General features: G+C 46.8%; 1 protein-coding gene across 1 annotated transcript in view; it reads left to right on the plus strand.

Moving 5' to 3' along the window:
• The first annotated feature begins 482 nt into the window (after positions 1–482).
• TMEM255A (transmembrane protein 255A) overlaps positions 483–21,574 on the plus strand; it is a 56,348-nt gene continuing 35,256 nt past the window's right edge. The window contains exon 1 of the mRNA XM_075323904.1: positions 483–722. Coding sequence (XP_075180019.1) covers positions 578–722 — 145 coding nt within the window. The 5' untranslated portion in view covers positions 483–577. The remainder of the gene's footprint in view (positions 723–21,574) is intronic.

Genomic DNA, 21,574 nt, shown 5'->3' on the forward strand with positions numbered 1-21,574 from the left:
TGGAGGCTCACTATACCGCATGAAGGGCTGTGGGGGTACTGCAGGGTCCCCATACTGTGTTGGGGGGGGTCACCATACTTTGCTGGGGTAGTTGAGGTGGGTACAGTAGGGTCATCAGTCTGTGCGTGTGGCGGGATGCACTGTGGGGGAATCATACAGTGTTTGGGGGGCTCTCTTGTTGGTATCACACTTTAGGCTGCAATGATCATGGAATCTAGGGCTTCAATTGGAGGAAACGTACTTTGTAAGGGCTGTGCTTATTGTATCTGACCTAGATGAATACTAGTTTATTTAGGGGGGGTAAATAGAACTTCTGCTCTGGGGCCCCCTGATTTCCATGTTCTCCTCTCCCCAGCCTCTATCACAGCCCGCTCCATGCCGTCCCCTCAGAGCAGCACTCTCGGCTCCGTGTCTCCTCCGTACAGCGCTCTACAGCGGAGTAAGCCCCGCCCCTTTTTCGCTCACGTGACCCCCTTCCGCCAGTCCCCGCTGCCTGTAGCTGTCATGGCCAGCGCTGGTGTGGGACTATGCCCGAGGAGGCGGCGGTGAGGCGCGGGTCACCCTCCAGCCCCTATGGATGCTATGTGCCCGGACAATCCCCAGTGCAGTGCTGCATTTTCCGGACGCGTGTTTGTGCTGCTGCCCAGTAGCGGGACAGTGCGCCTGCAGCATGCTGACTCAGCAGTCCCAGCGCTCTGAGATTCCAGCTGCAGATTCCACGGGTGAGTGCAGCCTGGCACTGCCATGTCTGTGGCGCCCGGGCCGTGCATGTTGTTGTAGGTGGCAGGGATGGTGATCAGGGCAGTGACGTCAGCAGCACCCTGCAGGTGCCGGAATGGCTGTCAGTGTGCGCTGGTGGCCGCTTTCCTGGCTCTTCTCCTTGAGGAGCCCCCTGTATGTGATTGATGATTGTGCCATCTGCTGCCTCTGGGCACTGCCTGCTCAGCTGCCGTCACTGTGCCCTCCGCTGTGTGGGCAGCGCTGCTGCTGCTAGTTCTTCCTCTGATTCTGTTTTGACATGAGCAATATTATGTGCACGAATCCCGAATAGCACAACATTGGGCAGGTGTCATGGTCGCTTTCCGCTCTGCAGTTTTCTTCCCCCTGTCATACATGTCCTCATTTCTGAAGGTGAAACGTGTGGTGCACGGTGTGATGGCTGAGTGCGGTCCGGAGCGCCCCACATAGACACCCCCTACATGGGACTCCGGAGCGCCCCACATAGCAGACCCCCCCCCTACATGGGACTCCGGAGCGCCCCACATAGACACCCCCTACATGGGACTCCAGAGCGCTGCACATAGCAGACCCCCCCTACATGGGACTCCGGAGCACTCCACATAGCAGACACCCCCTACATGGGACTCCGGAGCGCCCCACATAGCAGACCCCCCCTACATGGGACTCCGGAGCGCCCCACATAGACACCCCCTACATGGGACTCCAGAGCGCTGCACATAGCAGACCCCCCCTACATGGGACTCCGGAGCACTCCACATAGCAGACCCCCCCTACATGGGACTCGGGAGCGCCCCACATAGCAGACCCCCCCTACATGGGACTCGGGAGCGCCCCACATAGCAGACCCCCCCTACATGGGACTCGGGAGCGCCCCACATAGCAGACCCCCCCTACATGGGACTCGGGAGCGCCCCACATAGCAGACCCCCCCCTACATGGGACTCGGGAGCGCCCCACATAGCAGACCCCCCCTACATGGGACTCGGGAGCGCCCCACATAGCAGACCCCCCCTACATGGGACTCGGGAGCGCCCCACATAGCAGACCCCCCCTACATGGGACTCGGGAGCGCCCCACATAGCAGACCCCCCCTACATGGGACTCGGGAGCGCCCCACATAGCAGACCCCCCCTACATGGGACTCGGGAGCGCCCCACATAGCAGACCCCCCCTACATGGGACTCGGGAGCGCCCCACATAGCAGACCCCCCCTACATGGGACTCGGGAGCGCCCCACATAGCAGACCCCCCCTACATGGGACTCGGGAGCGCCCCACATAGACCCCCCCTACATGGGACTCGGGAGCGCCCCACATAGCAGACCCCCCCTACATGGGACTCGGGAGCGCCCCACATAGCAGACCCCCCCTACATGGGACTCGGGAGCGCCCCACATAGCAGACACCCCCTACCGCTACATAGGACTCCGAAGTACCATATATATATTCAAATAAAGAGAAGGGGCAAGCCAGGAGGACGCCGGAAGAAGAATAAATGCGGAGGACCCGACCCACAAATTCCCGCCCCCATTACACCTGTAAAGTGCAGGGCATTTCTGCAACTTTGAGTAAAGATATTTCATTAACCAAGCATCAGCTCTTTCTATAACAGGTATGCCTGGATTCAGCATCTTATTCCCTGTATGGCACTGCCTTTACCTCATATAGAAAAATCATGGTGGTTGCTTCTCTTTATCTTTTCTGCTTGATGTTTGGGGCATTTTTCTTATTCTTTTTTTCTTGTTTTACTTTCTTTATTTTATGGCAATGAAGATTCATTTTGTGTAATAATTTGATGTGCACAATTTTCCATTAAATTTTTTTTAGGATGTTGTTATATATTTGCACACTCCAGTGATTGGTGATTGGATGCTGCCTGCCAGCCTTTGTAGTGTAAATGTCATAGGCAGGCACACATGAGGCTTTTAGTCCAGATCAGAATTGGATGGGCCGGGCATTGTGGCCGTAACACGGACCGTAAAACTCCGTCTTGTGATTGCACCCTACAGCATATAACACGCCATCCCTGTGACATTTTTCATAGTATCATAGTATCATAGTTTTTAAGGTTGAAGGGAGACTCTAAGTCCATCTAGTTCAACCCGTAGCCTAACATGTTGATCCAGAGGAAGGCAAAAAAACCCCAATGTGGCAAACAAGTTCCAATGGGGAAAAAATTTCCTTCTTGACTCCACATCCGGCAATCAGACTAGTTCCCTGGATCAATACCCTGTCATAAAATCTAATATACATAACTGGTAATATTACATTTTTCAAGAAACGCATCCAGGCTCTGCTTAAATGTTAGTAGTGAATCACTCATTACAACATCATGCGGCAGAGAGTTCCATAGTCTCACTGCTCGTACAGTAAAGAATCCTCGTCTGTGATTATGATTAAACCTTCTTTCCTCAAGACGTAGCGGATGCCCCCGTGTTCCAGTCGCAGGCCTAGGTGTAAAAAGATCTTTGGAAAGGTCTCTGTACTGTCCCCTCATATATTTATACATTGTGATTAGATCCCCCCTAAGCCTTCGTTTTTCCAAACTAAATAACCCCAAGTTTAATAACCTGTCTTGGTATTGCAGCCCACCCATTCCTCTAATAATCTTGGTCGCTCTTCTCTGCACCCTCTCCAGTTCAGCTATGTCCTTCTTATATATCGGTGACCAGAATTGTACACAGTATTCTACGTGCGGTCGCACTAGTGACTTGTACAGAGGTAGAAGTACATTTTTTTCATGAACACTTATACCTCTTTTAATACATCCCATTATTTTATTAGCCCTGGCAGCAGCTGCCTGACACTGTCCACTAAAGTGAAGTTTACCATCCACCCATACACCCAAGTCTTTTTCTGTGTCTGTTTTACCCAGTGTTCTACAATTAAGTACATAATCATAAATGTTATTTCCTCTACCCAAGTGCATGACCTTACATTTATCTACATTAAACTTCAATTGCCACTTCTCAGCCCAATCCTCCAATTTACATAAATCTCCCTGTAATATAAAATTATCCTCCTCTGTATTGATTACCCTGCAGAGTTTAGTATCATCTGCAAATATTGAAATTCTACTCCGCATGCCCCCAACAAGGTCATTTATAAATATGTTGAAAAGAAGCGGGCCCAATACTGACCCCTGTGGTACCCCACTATGAACTGAGACCCAGTCCGAGTACGTACCATTAATAACCACCCTTTGTTTCCTATCACTGAGCCAGTTTTTAACCCAGTTACACATATTTTCCCCTATCCCCATTATTCTCATTTTATGTACCAACCTTTTGTGTGGCACCGTATCAAAAGCTTTTGAAAAGTCCATATACACAACATCCACTGCATTTCCCTGGTCCAGACTTGAACTTACCTCTTCATAGAAACTGATCAAATTAGTTTGACAGGATCGATCCCTCATAAACCCATGTTGATACTCTGTCATAAGGTTATTTTTCTTGAGATACTCCAGTATAGCATCTCTCAAGAATCCCTCAAGGATTTTACCAACCGTAGAGGTTAAACTTACCGGCCTATAATTTCCCGGCTCAGTTTTTGTCCCCTTTTTGAATATTGGCACCACATTTGCTATGCGCCAGTCCTGCGGTACCGACCCTGTTATTATGGAATCTGAGAAGATTAAAAATAATGGTCTATCTATCACAGAACTCAATTCCTGTAGTACTCTGGGGTGTATGCCATCCGGGCCCGGAGATTTGTCAACCTTAGTGATTTCGAGGCGGCGGCGTACTTCCTGCTGGGTTAAGCAGGTAATATTCAAGGGTGAATTTATGGTATCACTGGTCATGTCATCTGCCATGGCATTTTCTTGTATAAAAACCGTAGAAAAAAAGTCATTCAGCAGGTTGGCTTTACCCTCATCCCCTTCCACCATTTCACCAAGACTATTTTTAAGGGGGTCAACACTATCGCTTTTCAGTTTTTTACTGTTTATGTAGTTAAAGAATATTTTAGGATTATTTTTACTTTCTCTCGCAATGAGTCTCTCTGTCTCAAACTTAGCTAACTTAATTTGCTTTTTACATATTTTATTTAATTTTCTATAATTATATAATGCCTCATCACTACCTACCCTCTTTAATTCTTTTAAGGCTTTCTGTTTTTCTTTTATTGCTTCCCTTACAGCTCTATTTACCCATAGGGGTTTCCTCCTATTTCTAGCATGTTTGTTCCCATAGGGTATATTTTCTGCACAAGCCCTATTCAGGATGCTCATAAAAGTCTCCCATTTGCTTTGTGTACTTTTATTACTTAGTACATCATCCCAGTTTATTGCACTAAGAACATCTCTCAACCGTTTAAAATTTGCTTTCCTGAAGTTTAGTGTCCTTGTAGCCCCTCTACTAGACATCTTACTAAAGAATACATGAAAACTTATTATTTTGTGATCACTATTCCCCAAGTAACCCCCAACTTGTATATTTGATATGCGGTCTGGCCTATTGGTTAGTACAAGGTCTAGTAGTGCTCCCCCTCTTGTGGGGTCCTGTACCATTTGTGAAAGGTAATTATCTTTCATTGTTATCAAAAATCTATTTCCTTTGCTGGAACTGCAAGTTTCTGTTCCCCAATTTATATCATCAGTTTTTTGAAAAACTTAAAGGGAATCTGTCAGCAGGTTTTTGCTATGTAAGCTGAAGACAGCATGCCGCAAAGGTTAAAACAGAATTCAGGGCTGCCTGTCTTGTCACAGTCCGATCTGTTGTTTATTTGCTATGTTTGTTTAAGCAGTAGGGCTTATCATTGCTTGGACTACAATGTGACGCGCACAGCAGTCAGACATGCCACCTCCTGTGATTGTACATTGACAGTGAGGTGTCAATCTCTAAAAAAGAGCCTGGTGTGGGCGGGGGCAGCTCTCTCAGCTCTGCTACATGGTTAAATCTAAACATTCTGATTGTGTGAGAACAGTAATCTAAGTGATACATCGTTGGATTCAGAGTCTCTTTACCTACATCATGCTGCTCCCAGATGAGGTAGCAAAATCCTTCTGACCGATTCCCTTTAAGTCTCTGTTTTGAGTCTTCTCTGTTTGGTCTTAAAATAGATGATTTTATGGTTTTAATAAATCCTATTCCTATACCACAAATGTATCCAGGGAGGAACTGCCATCCAGGGGACTGAAGCAGCATTGCAATACTTTTAGCTTTGATCGTTATTTAACCTTTCAATATCCTGCACATGGTTATTACGTCTTCACCTTTGTTGTATCTTCTCTGAATTTACAGCCCCTGTCTCATGCAGAGCTTATCACACTGCACGGTGGTCCCACTGGTGAGGCAGCCCACCATTGTTGGTGAGGGTTAGCACTTGTCAGTACATTCATGTCTCTGGCCTGAATCCACTAAAAACACCCCCAAACTTGGAGTTTGCCTTATTAAACGCAATGGCTTCATCATTCCTGTTTTTCATTGATTCAGATGGAAGCTAAGGACATACAAACCCAGTGTGAACAGGTCCACTTCTTATTGTTCACTTTTCTGTTTTTCTCATCTCCATCACTCAAAAATTGCTGGAGTCTGCAGTCATCAGTGAGGAATAAACCTATATCCGCTGCCTATAATAGCTTATAGAGAGGGGAGAAGGAAAAAAGGGCCGCAAGCACAGAGAAAATGAATGCTGAGGGAGAATCCACTCCGCTAAAATAATCGAAGAGCTTCAAGTCCTAATATCCTGTTGCTGTTGCCATACAGTAGGAATCTCACAGCGACTATATTTCCCAACATCACTCTGATACTGCTATGTAGCAGCGGCACATGGCTATCTTTGGCCACATGACCTGTGTCTAAGCCGCCATTTGGCCTCATTCAGGACCCAGTCAGACATCTGTGTTTAAACGTTCGGGTTCTGTCTGTGATCCTCACGCGTAGCACACGTGCTCATTATAGTCTATGGGGCTGTTGACATGTCCTTTTTTTACTAGCTGCATGGATGGCAAGTAGTAACGCAAGTCTACAGGTCTGCGAAAATCACAGACAGCACATGGATAACATCAGTCAGCAGGCTGTGCTGTGATTACCATAGTAATGGATGGGAGAAGCTGCGGAATTCATTTAGCTATCCATATGTGAAAACCACTGATAACGCTCTGATCCAAAACACTGGTGACACTCCCACTATTTATTGCATATGGGAAAAACACTGACGTCTGAATGAGGCCTCAAAGTTTTTTTTATAAAATGTGACGCGAACTACGACAGGAGACACACCCAGACACCCAGGGAGCAACATGTTTTTGGTAAGGAAACCCCAGTGGAAAAACATGAAGTTGTGCTCCTTTTACATTCCTATTGGTGCCGCGCTCCTGTTAGGGTGCGTGACCACGATCGGTATTTGCAGCGGTTTGGATGCAGCATACGTCAGCTACATCCAAACCACTGCGGTGTACAGTACAAGCACAGTGGATGGATTCCTAGAAATCCCGTGCCCACTGTGCTTGTTTTTTCCGCAGCAAACACTGACCTGCGGAGCGGCTTTCCAGACTGCAGCATGTGAATTGTTTGCTGCAGAATTGCCTGCGTACTCCGTAGATAGAACATAAGCGATAGACCGCAGCACACTGAACCCTGATTGTGGGTACTGACGGCTGCGGTCCCCTGCGTTTTCCTGCAGAGGAGACGCACAGCCCCCCGGTCATGACTCGCTTCGTTCAGAACGCAGAGAGTCCTGATCGTGGGCACATATGCTTACATTCCTGTTGGCTCCGCGCTCTTGTTATATTCCTATTGGCTCTGCGCTCATTGGCTCCATGCTCCTGTTATATTCCTATTGGCTCCGTGCTCCTGTTATGTTCCTGTTGGCTCCGTGCTCCTGTTAGGTTCCTGTTGGCTCCGTGCTCCTGTTAGGTTCCTGTTGGCTCCGTGCTCCTGTTAGGTTCCTGTTGGCTCCGTGCTCCTGTTAGGTTCCTGTTGGCTCCGCGCTCCTGTTAGGTTCCTGTTGGCTCCGTGCTCCTGTTAGGTTCCTGTTGGCTCCGCGCTCCTGTTGGGTTCCTATTGGCTCCGTGCTCCTGTTGGGTTCCTATTGGTGCAGCGCTCCTGTTGGGTTCCTATTGGTGCAGCGCTCCTGTTGGGTTCCTATTGGCGCAGCGCTCCTGTTAGGTTCCTGTTGGCTCCGTGCTCCTGTTAGGTTCCTGTTGGCTCCGCGCTCCTGTTAGGTTCCTGTTGGCTCCGTGCTCCTGTTAGGTTCCTGTTGGCTCCGCGCTCCTGTTGGGTTCCTATTGGCTCCGTGCTCCTGTTGGGTTCCTATTGGTGCAGCGCTCCTGTTGGGTTCCTATTGGCTCCGTGCTCCTGTTGGGTTCCTATTGGTGCAGCGCTCCTGTTGGGTTCCTATTGGTGCAGCGCTCCTGTTGGGTTCCTATTGGTGCAGCGCTCCTGTTGGGTTCCTATTGGTGCAGCGCTCCTGTTGGGTTCCTATTGGTGCAGCGCTCCTGTTGGGTTCCTATTGGCTCCGTGCTCCTGTTGGGTTCCTATTGGCTCCGTGCTCCTGTTGGGTTCCTATTGGCTCCGCGCTCCTGTTGGGTTCCTATTGGCTCCGTGCTCCTGTTGGGTTCCTATTGGCTCCGTGCTCCTGTTGGGTTCCTATTGGCTCCGTGCTCCTGTTGGGTTCCTATTGGTGCAGCGCTCCTGTTGGGTTCCTATTGGTGCAGCGCTCCTGTTGGGTTCCTATTGGCGCAGCGCTCCTGTTGGGTTCCTATTGGCGCAGCGCTCCTGTTGGGTTCCTATTGGCGCAGCGCTCCTGTTAGGTTCCTAATAACCAAATTGCTCTCATTATGAGCAGGAACAATTTGGCTTCTTGTATGATGCAATGCTATTTCCCCACTGTTGCCCACCTTGGCACGGTTGGCACAGTAAAGTACTCTGGCTGAATTTATCAAGGCTGGCGTTTTCTTATGCCAGTCTTGAACCTATCATCTGTGGAAGTAAGGTGTGCTGGACGTAGTGACTCTGGTTCATCTTTTAGTCAGTCTGTGAGATTAATGGTGCTTTATAAGTGAGAAAAAAACCCCTAAAAATCATACAACTTGCTATGAAATGTGCTTCTTTTGTATGCTGGATAGATGTGGTTTAAGGAGTGATACATTTCTCTCTTCTGTTTTTTGCACCTTTTGTTAAAGGGAACCTGTCAGGTGTAATATACACCCAGAACCACAAGCAGGTCTGGGTGCATATTGTTAAAGGGAACCTGTCACCAGATTTGGGGCCCATAAGCTGCAGCCACCATCAGTGGACTCTTATATACAGCATTCTAACATGCTGTATATAAGAGCCCAAGCCGCTCTGTAGAGCATAAAAAACACTTTATAATACTCACCTAGGAGGTTGATCCGGTGCAGACTGGTCAAATGGGTGGTGCCGTTCTCTGGGACCGGCGCCTCCTCTTTTGGCCATCTTTGTTCTCCTCTTTCTTCTGAAGCCGCGGTGCATGACACGTCCTACGTTATCCACACTCCCCGGCATTGAAGTCCTGAGCAGGGCAGATTAAAGTATTGTAGTGCGCCTGCACGGGACAGGCGAGTGTGGATGACGCATGACGCGTCATGCACACAGGCTTCAGAAGGAGGACGAATATGGGCGAAAGAGGAGGCGCCAGCACCGGACAACGAAGACACCCATATGGCCAACTCTACTGCAGTGACCATCTAGGTGAGTATTATAAAGTATTTTTTTTTTTTTTTTTTTTATGCTCTACACAGCGGCTTGGGCTCTTATATACAGTATGTTAGAATTCTGTATATAAGAGCCCGCTGGTGGTGGCTGCAGCTTATAGGCCCCAAAACTGGTGACAGGTTCCCTTTAATCCCTGCTAACTGTCCTTGTGTTACATGTGTTAAATTCACATGCTATGGGTTTTTCATATTTTCCTTGCTACAGCAGGAAATTCAGATTCTGTAGAGAAACCTGAGGATTACCGTAGCTCCCTTGCATGGCAGCGGAGCAAATTCTCTGGTGAATCCGCAGCATTGCAAACTGAAAATCCATGTAAAAAAATACAAGGCCGACGTCAGATTAGCAGATTGTAAAGGATATCTGTCAGCTGGTTTTAGATATGTCGTGGGCGGAGGAGGGGACGCTGCGCTCTCCCACTGCTCGGGTCCAGCCGCTGCTGCTGCAGCTGCTGCTGCTCGGTGGTGGCTCGAGCGGTAGGCCGGATCCCGGTGACTCGAGCAGCGCTCCTCGCCCGTGAGTGAAAAGGGTGGGGATTGATTGTGGGGATTTGTTATTGTCCGTGACACCACCGCTGCTCTGGACGGGGATCCCGGGAGCGATGACAGGGAGCAGCCTGGATGTTAGTTCTCCCCTCCGTGGGTAGGGGGTTGGTTGTCCCGGGGCCCGGTGATGGGGTAGGGATGGATGGCAGGCGGGTTACAGGGCCTGGTGAGGTGCAGGGTCACGGGGGGCAGCGCTGTGCCGCACGGCACGGTGGTACTTACTCAGCCAATGATGAGGACACAGTTCTCGGTAAAACACACGGCTGGATGGACGGGTCCCACAGACGGCTGCGGTGTTGTTTCTCCCGGCAGGTTGATGGTGACTGCCTTTCCCTGCACCTATGTCGTGTAACGGTTCCAATGGGTTCCCACCGGTAACCCGCTCCCCAGCTTGAAGGTTGCTGAAGGAGCCCCTTTTGCCCGCAGGCTCTGGCCCTGGGAACTTTAGCCTTGGCGGTGACTGTGTTTCCCTCTCTCGGTTGGACGGTTGCCTTCTGTTGGGACTTGGCTGCTGGGAAACCCAGGAAGTTCCCTTCGCTAACGGATTTGGCAAATTCACGGCGACTCCTAGCCTTGCCGGGGTCCGTAAGCCCCTGCCGGATGGTGCTGGCTTCTCTTTGTGTACCGGTCTGGTACCGCCGGGCCACCGCCCGTCCACGGTCCTTACGGTTAGCTCCAATAGGCCACTCCTGCAGACGGTCACCACCGTCTGCCAACCTTGCTGATCCGTCCGGGCCACACACCCGGACCAACTTCAGTCTGCTCCTTTACCACTTTCCTTCCTTCCACTTTCCACTCTCAAACTGAACTCACTACCTTTCCCGCCTCCAGGACTGCGAAGTCCTCGGTGGGCGGGACCAACCGCCTGGCCCACCCCCTGGTGTGGACATCAGCCCCTGAAGGAAGGCAACAAGGGTGTTTGTCTGACTTCGGTGTGCCTGACCGGGAGTGTGGGGTGTGTTGGTGGTGTTCTGTGACGACCTGGCTTGTGCCACAGATAGTTCATCTGAAAAAAAAGCATAATGTAGGGGCAGAGACCCCAATTCCTAATGATTAGGCTGTGTGCTGTAGTTTCAATACAATCAATGTTTATATATCACTGCCTGACTAGGTCTCCCTGCAGGCCAGTCCAGCTAATCTGTGTAACCCTGCCCCCACCACTGATTGGCAGCTTGCTCACAGTGTACACAGGAAGCTGCCAATCAGTGATGTGGACGGGGTTATACACAGCTCAGCATTCTGACCACTGCTTGTGAATCTTCACAGCGCACATACTCCGCACTGTGAGGATTGTCGCCAGCGACCATAAGTATGTGATTTGTATAGTACCGGACAGATTTCAAGTAGACTTATCCGGTCTCGTTCAGTTCACTTGCATTGAGCAAGGCTGCGAATGTCTAGTCTACACGTGACTGCATCTATGCAAATTACATACATACGCCAAGGAATCCTTATAGCGTGGAGTGCACACACTGTGAGGACTCACCAGTCTTTCAAACGCTCAGTGACTGCAGACTTGTACCCTATGATTCATTAATTACTGGGTTGCATTTGTAGTTTCTGTGACTTGATCACCATTGTGAGGAATTTCAGGGTTTTGCAGAATTCAGGGACATATGGAAATCTTGTAGTCAATAATGTGATCCAGTGACCTTATCAGAATATCGCTGTAAATGAGGGATCTTAGGGGTGTCATTTACTGTTTTCTTCAGATTTGCTGTGACTTTTGCACTTGTGTTTCCTCTGCAGATATTTAGTATTCTATCATTATGTCACACACCCGGGACACATCTATGGTATATGTACTATACATCTGTGTTATTTCCAGTTTATAAATATTTCTGTTGTGATGACACCGATTTTTCCGCTGTATAAAGTGGATTACCCATGTCCTGTGTTGGCGGCTGCAGATGGTGCTGTGTATTTGTTTCTCTGGGTTGTAATGCGGTGCTGTGATGTCTCTGCCTGATGTAATTAAAGGTTTTCCAGGCAGGAACAACACTCATTACACTTTCATCATGCGTACTCAGCCTGTTTACCTCCATAGATCATTTGTGCCAGGGCTGCTACCTGTCATGGATCCACTATGCTGTTTCGTGTTTTTTCTCTTACTGTTTGTATATTTACTTGTTTTATGCAGCCTGTATAGATAGACGTGTGGTCCGGCTGTGTGGGGATCAGCCACTTAATCTGGAAATGACCTTTTTACGTACTCTGAAGACCCGGACTTCTACACCCATTCATTACATAGTGTGCACTAACGTCCTTGAACCAGAAGCCTCTGTATTGCCACCCTAGCTAGATGTTTGACAGACGGAAGGTCCTGAATACGGTTAATGCAGTGTCGATGTTGTCATAATATTTTGCTTGTCTTTTTATTATATATTGTAGGCTACAAAAAATTTGATATGTGCTATACGTTACCTAATTGCTCTCTAGCAGGCCGATAATAATATATAGGGTATCTTTAGTTATATACCTTGTCAAGACTAATGATGAGCAGACTTGAAGATAACCAGGATTGGCGGGTTTGTGTTAACTGGTTTTTAAAATGCAATTATAGGCTGGATTCTGGTCCCGGGATGGGAGCAGGCGCGCTATACCGTACTTATCGAGGTCCTGGGTCATCTGTACACTGCTTCCAGGCCGAGCATTCGCTTCCGGGGCCGATAATTTACATTCATTGCATATGCACTGCTTTACCCGCCCACCGGCATCTGTGATTGGTTGCAGTCAGACGTGCCCCCAGCCTGTGTGACAGCGTCTCTGACGCTTCCATTCACAGGCACTGTCTGTGGGTCAGTATCGTACAGTAAAAATTGAAATATTTGGCGCAGGGTCCCCACCATATTATGATACCCAGCACAGATAAGCCAATGGCTACAGGCTGCAGCCCCCAGCAAAAAGGTTCTTTTTTTTTTTTTGGTATGTAAATAAATTTTAAAAATGGCACGTGTCCCCCCCATTTTGATACCCATTCATGATAAAACCCAACAGCTGAGGGCTGATATTCTCAGCCTGGGGAGTCCATTGGTTATTAGGCCTTCCAGGCTAAGAATAGCAGCCTACAGCCTCCCCGAAATTGTTGCATCCATTAGATGCGACAATCCTGGCGCTTTACCCGATTGCCCTGAGGCAGTGGCAATCGGCGTAGTAGGGGTTAATGACTGCACAACTGTCACCAAGCCCAGAATTAGTGATGGGTAGAGGGTCTATGAGACCCCTCATCACTAATCCTATAAATAAACACAAACGCAGAGAAAAATCTTTCATTTGACATGAAATAGAGCACCCTTTTCTCCTCTATTAACCCCAGAAAGACCCTTAAAGTTCCAGCTAATCCATACGAGGTCTCACGATGGTCCTGGCTCTGCTACATCCGAGCCTGGAGACACCGAGAACATGTCCTATCTCTCCAGGCTCCGGGAAACACTGACAAGGGGGACCCGGCTGGCAGCAGTGATGTCACTCAGTTCTAAGTAAAAAAAAGTGTTCTGAGGTTACTTTGCTTAAGGTGCAAGTACTGATAAGGGTCTGATAATTCATAATAAATCGTCCCAGGGTCCAACAATTCATAGCAAAGCGTCCCAACATGTTTCCCTCCACGTGTGGGCACTGTATAGCGCTACATAAAAAGCTGTAGAGGCGACAGTTTGTAGCCACCACTTGCAGAATTATTGGCTTTTGGGGGTTGTGTTGCTGGTGCCTCTCCAGTGCTCTTGTCTTCACTTTCATTTGCATGAAAACAGGAGAAGGTTCATATGTATGTATGTATGTATGTGTTTTTTTTCTTTCTAGCTTGACACATTGATTTCTCTGATTTAGGCTAAGACCGCACTTTGCATTCTCCTACTTGCAGTTATAAACGCACGTTTTGGGCTTAATTGATTTGACCAAAGTTGCCTTTTTCAGAACTTTAGCGCTGAAAACGCATGCGTATTTACCGCGTTTAAGATACATTTTCAGCGCTCTTTACATGCTTTTTCACCTGCGTTTTGACAGATGCGTTTTGAACATCAAGACACTGCTAAATAAAGATTAAATAGTCAAACATCATGAAAAAAGAGAGAAAAAAGGAAAACATATAATTTTGGAATTAATAAAGAAAATATTTATATTTCATGAAATTATAGCGGTTTTATAATATTTAATGTTAAAATAGCAATAAAATCAAAATTTTCTTTCATTTCAATGTTGGACTGTGTGTGTGTGTGTGTGTGTGTGTGTGTGTGTAAAGGGACATATGATTCCATTATTATTTGCAACGCCCCCATCGTATGTGTAGCATGTTCTATTTGTTGAACGTGCCGCACAAACGATTAAATCCCGTCACACGTACTTACCTTCCATACGACCTCGATGTGGGCGGCGAACGTCCACTTCCTGGAGTGGGAGGGACGTTCTTGTCACATCGACGTCACGCAGCAGCTGGCCAATAGAAGCGGAGGGGCGGAGCTGAGCGGGACGTAAACATCCCGCCCACCTCCTTCCTTCCGCATTGTGGGCCGGGAGCCGCAGGAGGCAGGTAAGATCTGTTAATCGTTCCCGGGGTGTCACACACTGCGATGTGTGCTACCCCGGGTACGATGAACAATCTGATGTTCAATTCGTCAGGAATGAACGACGTGCATGCGATGAACGTTTTTTTTTTTCGTTCAATCGCACGTACCTGTCACACGCTACAACATACCTTACGATGCCGGATGTGCGTCACTTACGACTTGACCCCGCCGACACCTCGTAAGATATCTTGTAGCGTGTAAAGCGGGCTATTGACTTCAATGTTAGCAAAACGCACCCAAAATGGCAAAAACAATTGACATGCTGCTTCTTTGAACGCATGGTTTTTGCCACAAAATATGCAAATTAAACGCAGCATTTTAAAATGCAAAGTGTGGACTAGAAATCCCCATTTTCCATTGACTTTTCTGGAAAATCAAAACGCATGCCTTTTGGTATGAAAAAGGTGCATCTCAAAACGGACCTAAAAAGCACCTAAAACGCAGGTGGAAACGCAAAGTGCGGTCTTAGGCTATGTGCCCACGGGGGCATTGTCCTGCGGATATATCCACAAGACATTCCGCAGGTGCTCCCAGAAATCCGCAACAGAACTTTCTCTGTTTCAATGCTGCAGATACACAGCGGAATGTCGTGCGGATATGGTGCGGGCATTCTGCATTGAGGATACAGTACCATGGCTTCGGCACTGCATCCTCAAAGCAGAACAAGTGCTGCAGTGATCGGGGTGCTCATACTTACCTCCATCATGCAGCACCTCGCTTTCCGGCGGCCGGGTCACTGTCAGGCAGTGTCTGGTTCACTGTGCTGGAGGTGGGCGGGCCTGAACTAGCTCCGGCTGTCACATGACCGGAGCTCGTGCAGGCCCCGCCCACCTCTTCCTTCCTGTACCTGGCTGGATCCACCGCGCTGCTGTGCACCGGACGGAGAAGTGACTCGGGTCTCTATCAAGGCAGGTAAGTATATGGGACCCTGCGGAGAAATCCGCAACAATAATTGACATGCTGCAGATTTTTCCGCACGGAAATCCGCACGATTTCCGCTGCGGAAAAATCCGCAGCGTGGGCACAGCATTTCCCAAATGCCATAGAAATGGCTGGGGAGTAGCTGTGCCGCAGATTTCTGGAAAATCCGCAGATTTTCCGCAGCGTGGGCACATAGCCTAAGCCTTAATGTGACCTGTGGCTATACTGTCTTGTACGTTCCCTTTATAATTTTGAGCAGTGTACGGTTATTCAGCCATTAATCTATATACAACTGAGACCTTTTTGCTGGTCTGACCTTTAAGTGCATGTCGTCTTGTTGTGTCCATTCTTGTGAAGGCTTTCATCAGTACTGATGATATTGCTGTCAGTCATTGAGGGGAGAGATGATAGTAAAGCCATCAGGCATGAAATTATAGATGAAATGCCCTGGTTCATTCCAGGGGATTAGTCTGCTCCATATTTATGTCATAATCACAATAGAAGAAAGACATAAATTCTTACAGTGACCTCTTACTTGGATGTGTGGGTGTCCAGATAAAATGGCTCATTTATCTGTTTCGCTACAAAAAAAAATTACATTAAAAAATTTGGTGCAAGAAATTCTGTATTTTTATACACTAAAATAATGGAGAGCGCAAATAGGGTCTTATCTGGTTAAAAGATGAGGTATAGACTGAAAAAGCACTCACCTGGCAGGCTTGTGAAAGGCACAACTCCTCTGTAAGCCTAAAGAGATAATGGCGGCTGCCGCAGTACCCACGTGGAAATTCTTAATATGGATAAAATAAAAGGGTATAAAACCGCGCTGCCACCAGATAAATTAATGTTTAGTTAATTTGTTACAGGTCGACGCGTTTCTGGGAGCTACGTCCCCTTCATCAGGACCAAAAAAATACAACATCATAGTTGTATTTCTTTGGTCCTGATGAAGGGAACGTAGCTCCCTGAAACGTGTTGATCTGTATTTTTATATTTTAAATGTATGTAATATATTACACACGCACGCACTTGCTTAGAGGACACTTCTTGTCCATTGCTCTAGCACCAAACCTTAGAGGAAAACTGTTTTGGTGATAGTGCAATGGACAAGAAGTGTCCTTAAAGTACAGTACACTGCAGGTTAAAAGAGTAGCAATTACAGTGGGATGTGTAAACCGAACAGGCCCATTCACCACTTTAGTATATAAAAATGACAGCTGGAGCCGGGTGGAACATTTGTGATGACATCATACCGACTGCACAATGATGTAATCATTCAGGATCTCTTGCTATACAGAACAATACTTTACATATCATGTATACAATGTATGTGATGACCTGGGTAGTTGGGTCCAGAGTTTGCCCAGGTATAGGTTTTGCATTTGACAGTTTTTGACAAATTTAGGTTGAAAGAAGGTGCAGTCAGTCAGATTTTTGTAGCATTACGAGCCACATGGTTTCTCTATACTGGGGTCTTGAAGTGATTTTAGTAGAATATACATATGCCCTAACAAAGCCTATGAACAGGCGTTCCCTTGACTAGACAGTCCCTGGAACTGCATCTATTTCATGGTGAATGCCATTGTGACGAGAGAGTAGATGTGTCAGTTATTGTTTGTTTTATTTTAATCAATGTTATATATTCCTATTTTGTGCATTCGTTGTCTTTTTCAGGTGGGTTCTGCTTGCAGCCCACCAAAAAAAAAAAGTGCTCCATAAACATTAAAAACAACGAACCTACGCACAGCAATGTCAAAACGACTTGCTGTGCATTTGTTCGACTTTTTCAGCATTTTCACAGCTTGTGAGGTCTGAAGTGGCTAAAAGTAGTGACTTGACCATTCTTCAGGAGGCTTGTGCTTGGAAGTCGAAGATATTTTATATGTAAAGTTTTTTTTTTTAAAAATCAGACTTGGGTGAAAATTCTGCTAAGAAATGCAAAAATACGAGTATGACAGAAGATGCTTTAAGAAAAACAACCTAAAAAACTGTGGGTACACCATTGTCAAAAAGATGTCATATGCCCATACCCTAAGGGGTACTTTACATGCTGTGACATCGCTACCGATTTGCTAGCAATGTCGAGTGCGATAGTACCCGCCCCCGTCGCTCGTGCGATATTTGGTGATCGCTGCCGTAGCGAACATTATCACTACGGCAGCGTCACACTCGCATACCTTGTCAGCGACGTCCCTGTGACCGCCGAACAATCCCTCCTTCAAGGGGGAGGTGCATTCGGCGTCATAGCGAGGTCAACGCGGCGTCACTAAGTGGCTGGCCAATAGAAGCAGAGGGGCGGAGATGAGCGGGACGTAACATCCCGCCCACCTCCTTCCTTCCGCATTGCCAGTGGACGCAGGTAAGGAGATGTTCGTCGCTCCCGCGGTGTCACACATAGCGATGTGTGGTGCCGCAGGAACGACGAACAACATCGTACCTGCAGCAGCACCGATATTAAGGAAATGAACGACGTGTCAACGATCACCGTTTTGGAACGATTTTGTGATTGTTGATCGTCGCTCATTAGTGTTACACACTGCGATGCCGCTACCGGCGCCGGATGTGCCTCACTAATGACGTGACCCCGACGATATATCGGTAGTGATGTCGCAGCGTGTAAAGTACCCCTAAAAGTGCTTTCCCATCTCAAACAATTCTTGTGGATCCACAGGATATATCATAAAGGTCTGATAGGTCTGGGGACGAAATATGGAACATACACCCGTGTCTGTATTCCCTTAGATTATGCGACTGCTGATGTGCGATGCTGTGAATTTTCAATAAATGTCTGAGTTTGGAATACTCATTTCATCTAGTGGACGAGGTTTCCTCAATAGTGAACACACTTTATTAACAATAGCTGAAGAACGTGTGGTACCATCCATGGTGAGCTTCATGCCATACCAATGGTCCATCAAAACAAAACATATTTTAAAAACCTTTTAAAAAGTCTATGGCTAAAACTCCAGTTTGCTATAAAACGTACAATTTCTGCTATAAAGAGTAGTTGAGATTTTTTGGAATTGCTCTCTATGATGTAATTAGGTGCAGGAGTTGGTCAGAAGATGTCCCACATACAAAGATGTATAAATACTTCCATTAACGTTTTTTAACAGCTTGTGTAATACAATTGTGCTGCATCTATGTCTATGGAACCTAATTTGACTCCTCACTCAAAAAGTGAGGAGCCAAAGATGTCTGGTTTATTCTGCAGAAATGTATTGTGGTCTTCATCGTGGCTGTGGCTCGACTAGAGAAGACAAAGAAAAGTGAAAGACTACACATATGTAGGTCACTGGATTTACCAGTATAGTATTCACTTATATGATCTGCGGATATATCAATCACTATATGGTGACTATACATTCATCGTAGTATGCTAGTTTTTATTCAGTAGCCTTACGGTGGTATTATTCAGTCACTTTATGGTGGTGATATGTGGTCATGTTCTAGGTGATGTTATTAGTCTCTTCTATTGTGATATACCGTAAATAGTAATACTGGCCTTAGCAAATTAAAGGGAACCTGTCACCAGATTTGGGGCCTATAAGCTGCGGCCACCACCAGTGGGCTCTTATGTACAGAATATTAGAATGCTGTATATAAGAGCCCAGGCCACTGTGTAGAGCATAAAACTTACTTTATAATACTCACCTAAACGATCGGTACCGGCGCCTCCTCCTTCGGCCATCTTTGTCCTCTGTCTTCTGAAGCTAGTGTGGATGACGCGCCCGACATCATCCACACAGGCTGACACTGTGGCCCTGCACAGGCGCACTTTTATCTGCCGTAGGCAGGGCAGATCAAAGTATTGTAGTGCACATGCGCGGAACCTCAATGCTGGCCATTGTGTATGATGTCAGACGCGTCATCCACACTAGCTTCAGAAGAAGGCGGACAAAGATGGCCGAAAGAGATGACGCCGGACCCGGAGAACTGAGACACCCATCTGCACCGTACCGACCATTTATGTAAGCATTATAAAATCATGTCTACATTCTACACAGCAGCCTGGGCTCTTATATACAGCATGTTAGAATGCTGTATATAAGAGGCCAGTGGTGGTGGACGCATCTTATAGGCCCCAAAACTGGTGACCGGTTCCCTTTAAACTATATTCAGCAATATTATAAAGATAACCGGACCTTATATAGCAGAGTTGCCTGCTGCCTGTATAGTTGTATGAGTTTGTTACATTAAAGAATCCCTCCAAAAACATCCCCCCACCTTCCTAAACCTGTGAATATGCATTGTTTTGTCTGTGTGTTTTTAATATCCTCACCTACTGCTGTCTTCTCTGGTGTCCAGGGCCTTTCTGCTTCTCTTCTCAGTGACGACACTGCTCTTCAGACTCTGCAGATCATACTCTGCTCTGTGTGACCCAGAAATGGCATTTACAGTGTAAGTCTATGGAGTGTCAGTACGAGGCGCCGTAGACTTACATTCTAAAAGAGACTTCCAGCACACTACATGCACATATAGATTAGGAAAAAAAAGATGCTAGAAGGGCTTCATTATTACATAGAAAATAATTGAGGGAAAAAACAAATATAATACACGTACACACTATATATTTGTTCCTTTTACTGCTATGTTTCCTTTCTGAGTGTACCCAGAATGCAGTGCTGCATTACGGACATATAGATGGAGGGAGGAATCGGACAGACGCAGGCGCTTCAGAGGAACAGGAGGGAGAATTAGTAACGAGCATTAGCAAATATTGATATTGTGCTTGTATTTTCCCAATGCAATAAATCACTGTGCTGCGGTACTATAACTGTAGGTGACTCACTGTCATGGTGCCAGACGGTAATACATGGTGGACAATCAATGGTCATTTTCAGATGAATATAATTAACAAATCTACTCGTACCCAGAACCCAACTATTGGGGATTATGTGGTACCTGTTTGCAGCGATCAAATACTAGACTTCCACTCCTGCATTAGTCTGCTGCATTTACTGGATAACCGGCTGATATAGCCCATGTTGTTTATACGCTATTCAACTATTTGTCATATGTTCTGTATTGCCTATTATACATATGCTGATTCTTTATTTTGTTTCTAGTTTTGCTGAATATATTTACTTAATGTTCAATAAACTGCATAGACTTCAAGAATCAGTCTTCTGGCACTCGAGTAGATGGGTTTAGCTGCCTGTTAGACTACGCACACACCCTAGGGCATTGTGTAGCGAGGACAGAACGCCAGCTTTCCCCTGATCATCACATATATTCCACTCTATGGCAACGTTCAGTTTTTTGGCATCAGGCACAATCCGGCGTGTGCCTGATGCAACGGATCTGGCACCGAATATGCATAAATGGATGCGCCTGATCCATTTTTTTTTTTTTTTTTTTTGATGGATCTCGTATACCTGATCCGTCAAAAAACGGATCCGGCGCATCCGGGTTTTTGCATCAGTTTCGTCTGGTTTGTTTTTTTTTTGCTGGATCCATTTTTTTCAATAAATTGGAGCATGCTCAGTTTAAAAAAACGGATCCGGCGGCCACATCCGTTTTTTGCCGTAATGCGCCGTATCCGGCATCCATAGGCTTCCATAGTGTATCGGCGCGATACGGTTTTTTTTTTCAGAGACAAAAGAACGTTCAATGAGACGTTGCCTCCGGCCACCACATTGAGTAATTACGCCGGATCCGTCAAAAGCCGGATGCAACGCAAGGCCATCAGGCACAATCCGGCGCTAATACAAATCAATTGGGATAAAATGGATCCGGCGCCGGATCCGTTTTATCCGTTTTTTCCGGATTGTGCCTGATGGAAAAAAACTGATGTGTGAACGTAGCCTATGCTGTTTGCCTGAGCTGTTGTAGCAAAGTGTCCTGCATCCCTGAGACTGAAGCCTCAAACACCTGCTGCAACCTAATACATGTCCTGGGCGGCAGGAAGCTTCCAGACAGCTGAAAATATCAGAATGACATGATTGTGCACTTATCCCACGCATCAACAGGTCAATGATTAGATTCCCTGAAGTGGAGCACTAATTAGTCTCCCGCTTCCAATAATCATTATGGGAAAATAAAGTTTTATGTCTGTGGCCAGGCCGGCACGATGGTGCGGTGTTCAATCATATGCGGCCGGTGTGTTCACTGTCGTCATAGTT

The sequence above is a fragment of the Anomaloglossus baeobatrachus genome, chromosome 9, assembly GCF_048569485.1.
Source record: "Anomaloglossus baeobatrachus isolate aAnoBae1 chromosome 9, aAnoBae1.hap1, whole genome shotgun sequence".
In the NCBI taxonomy this organism is placed as follows: Eukaryota; Metazoa; Chordata; class Amphibia; order Anura; family Aromobatidae; genus Anomaloglossus; species Anomaloglossus baeobatrachus.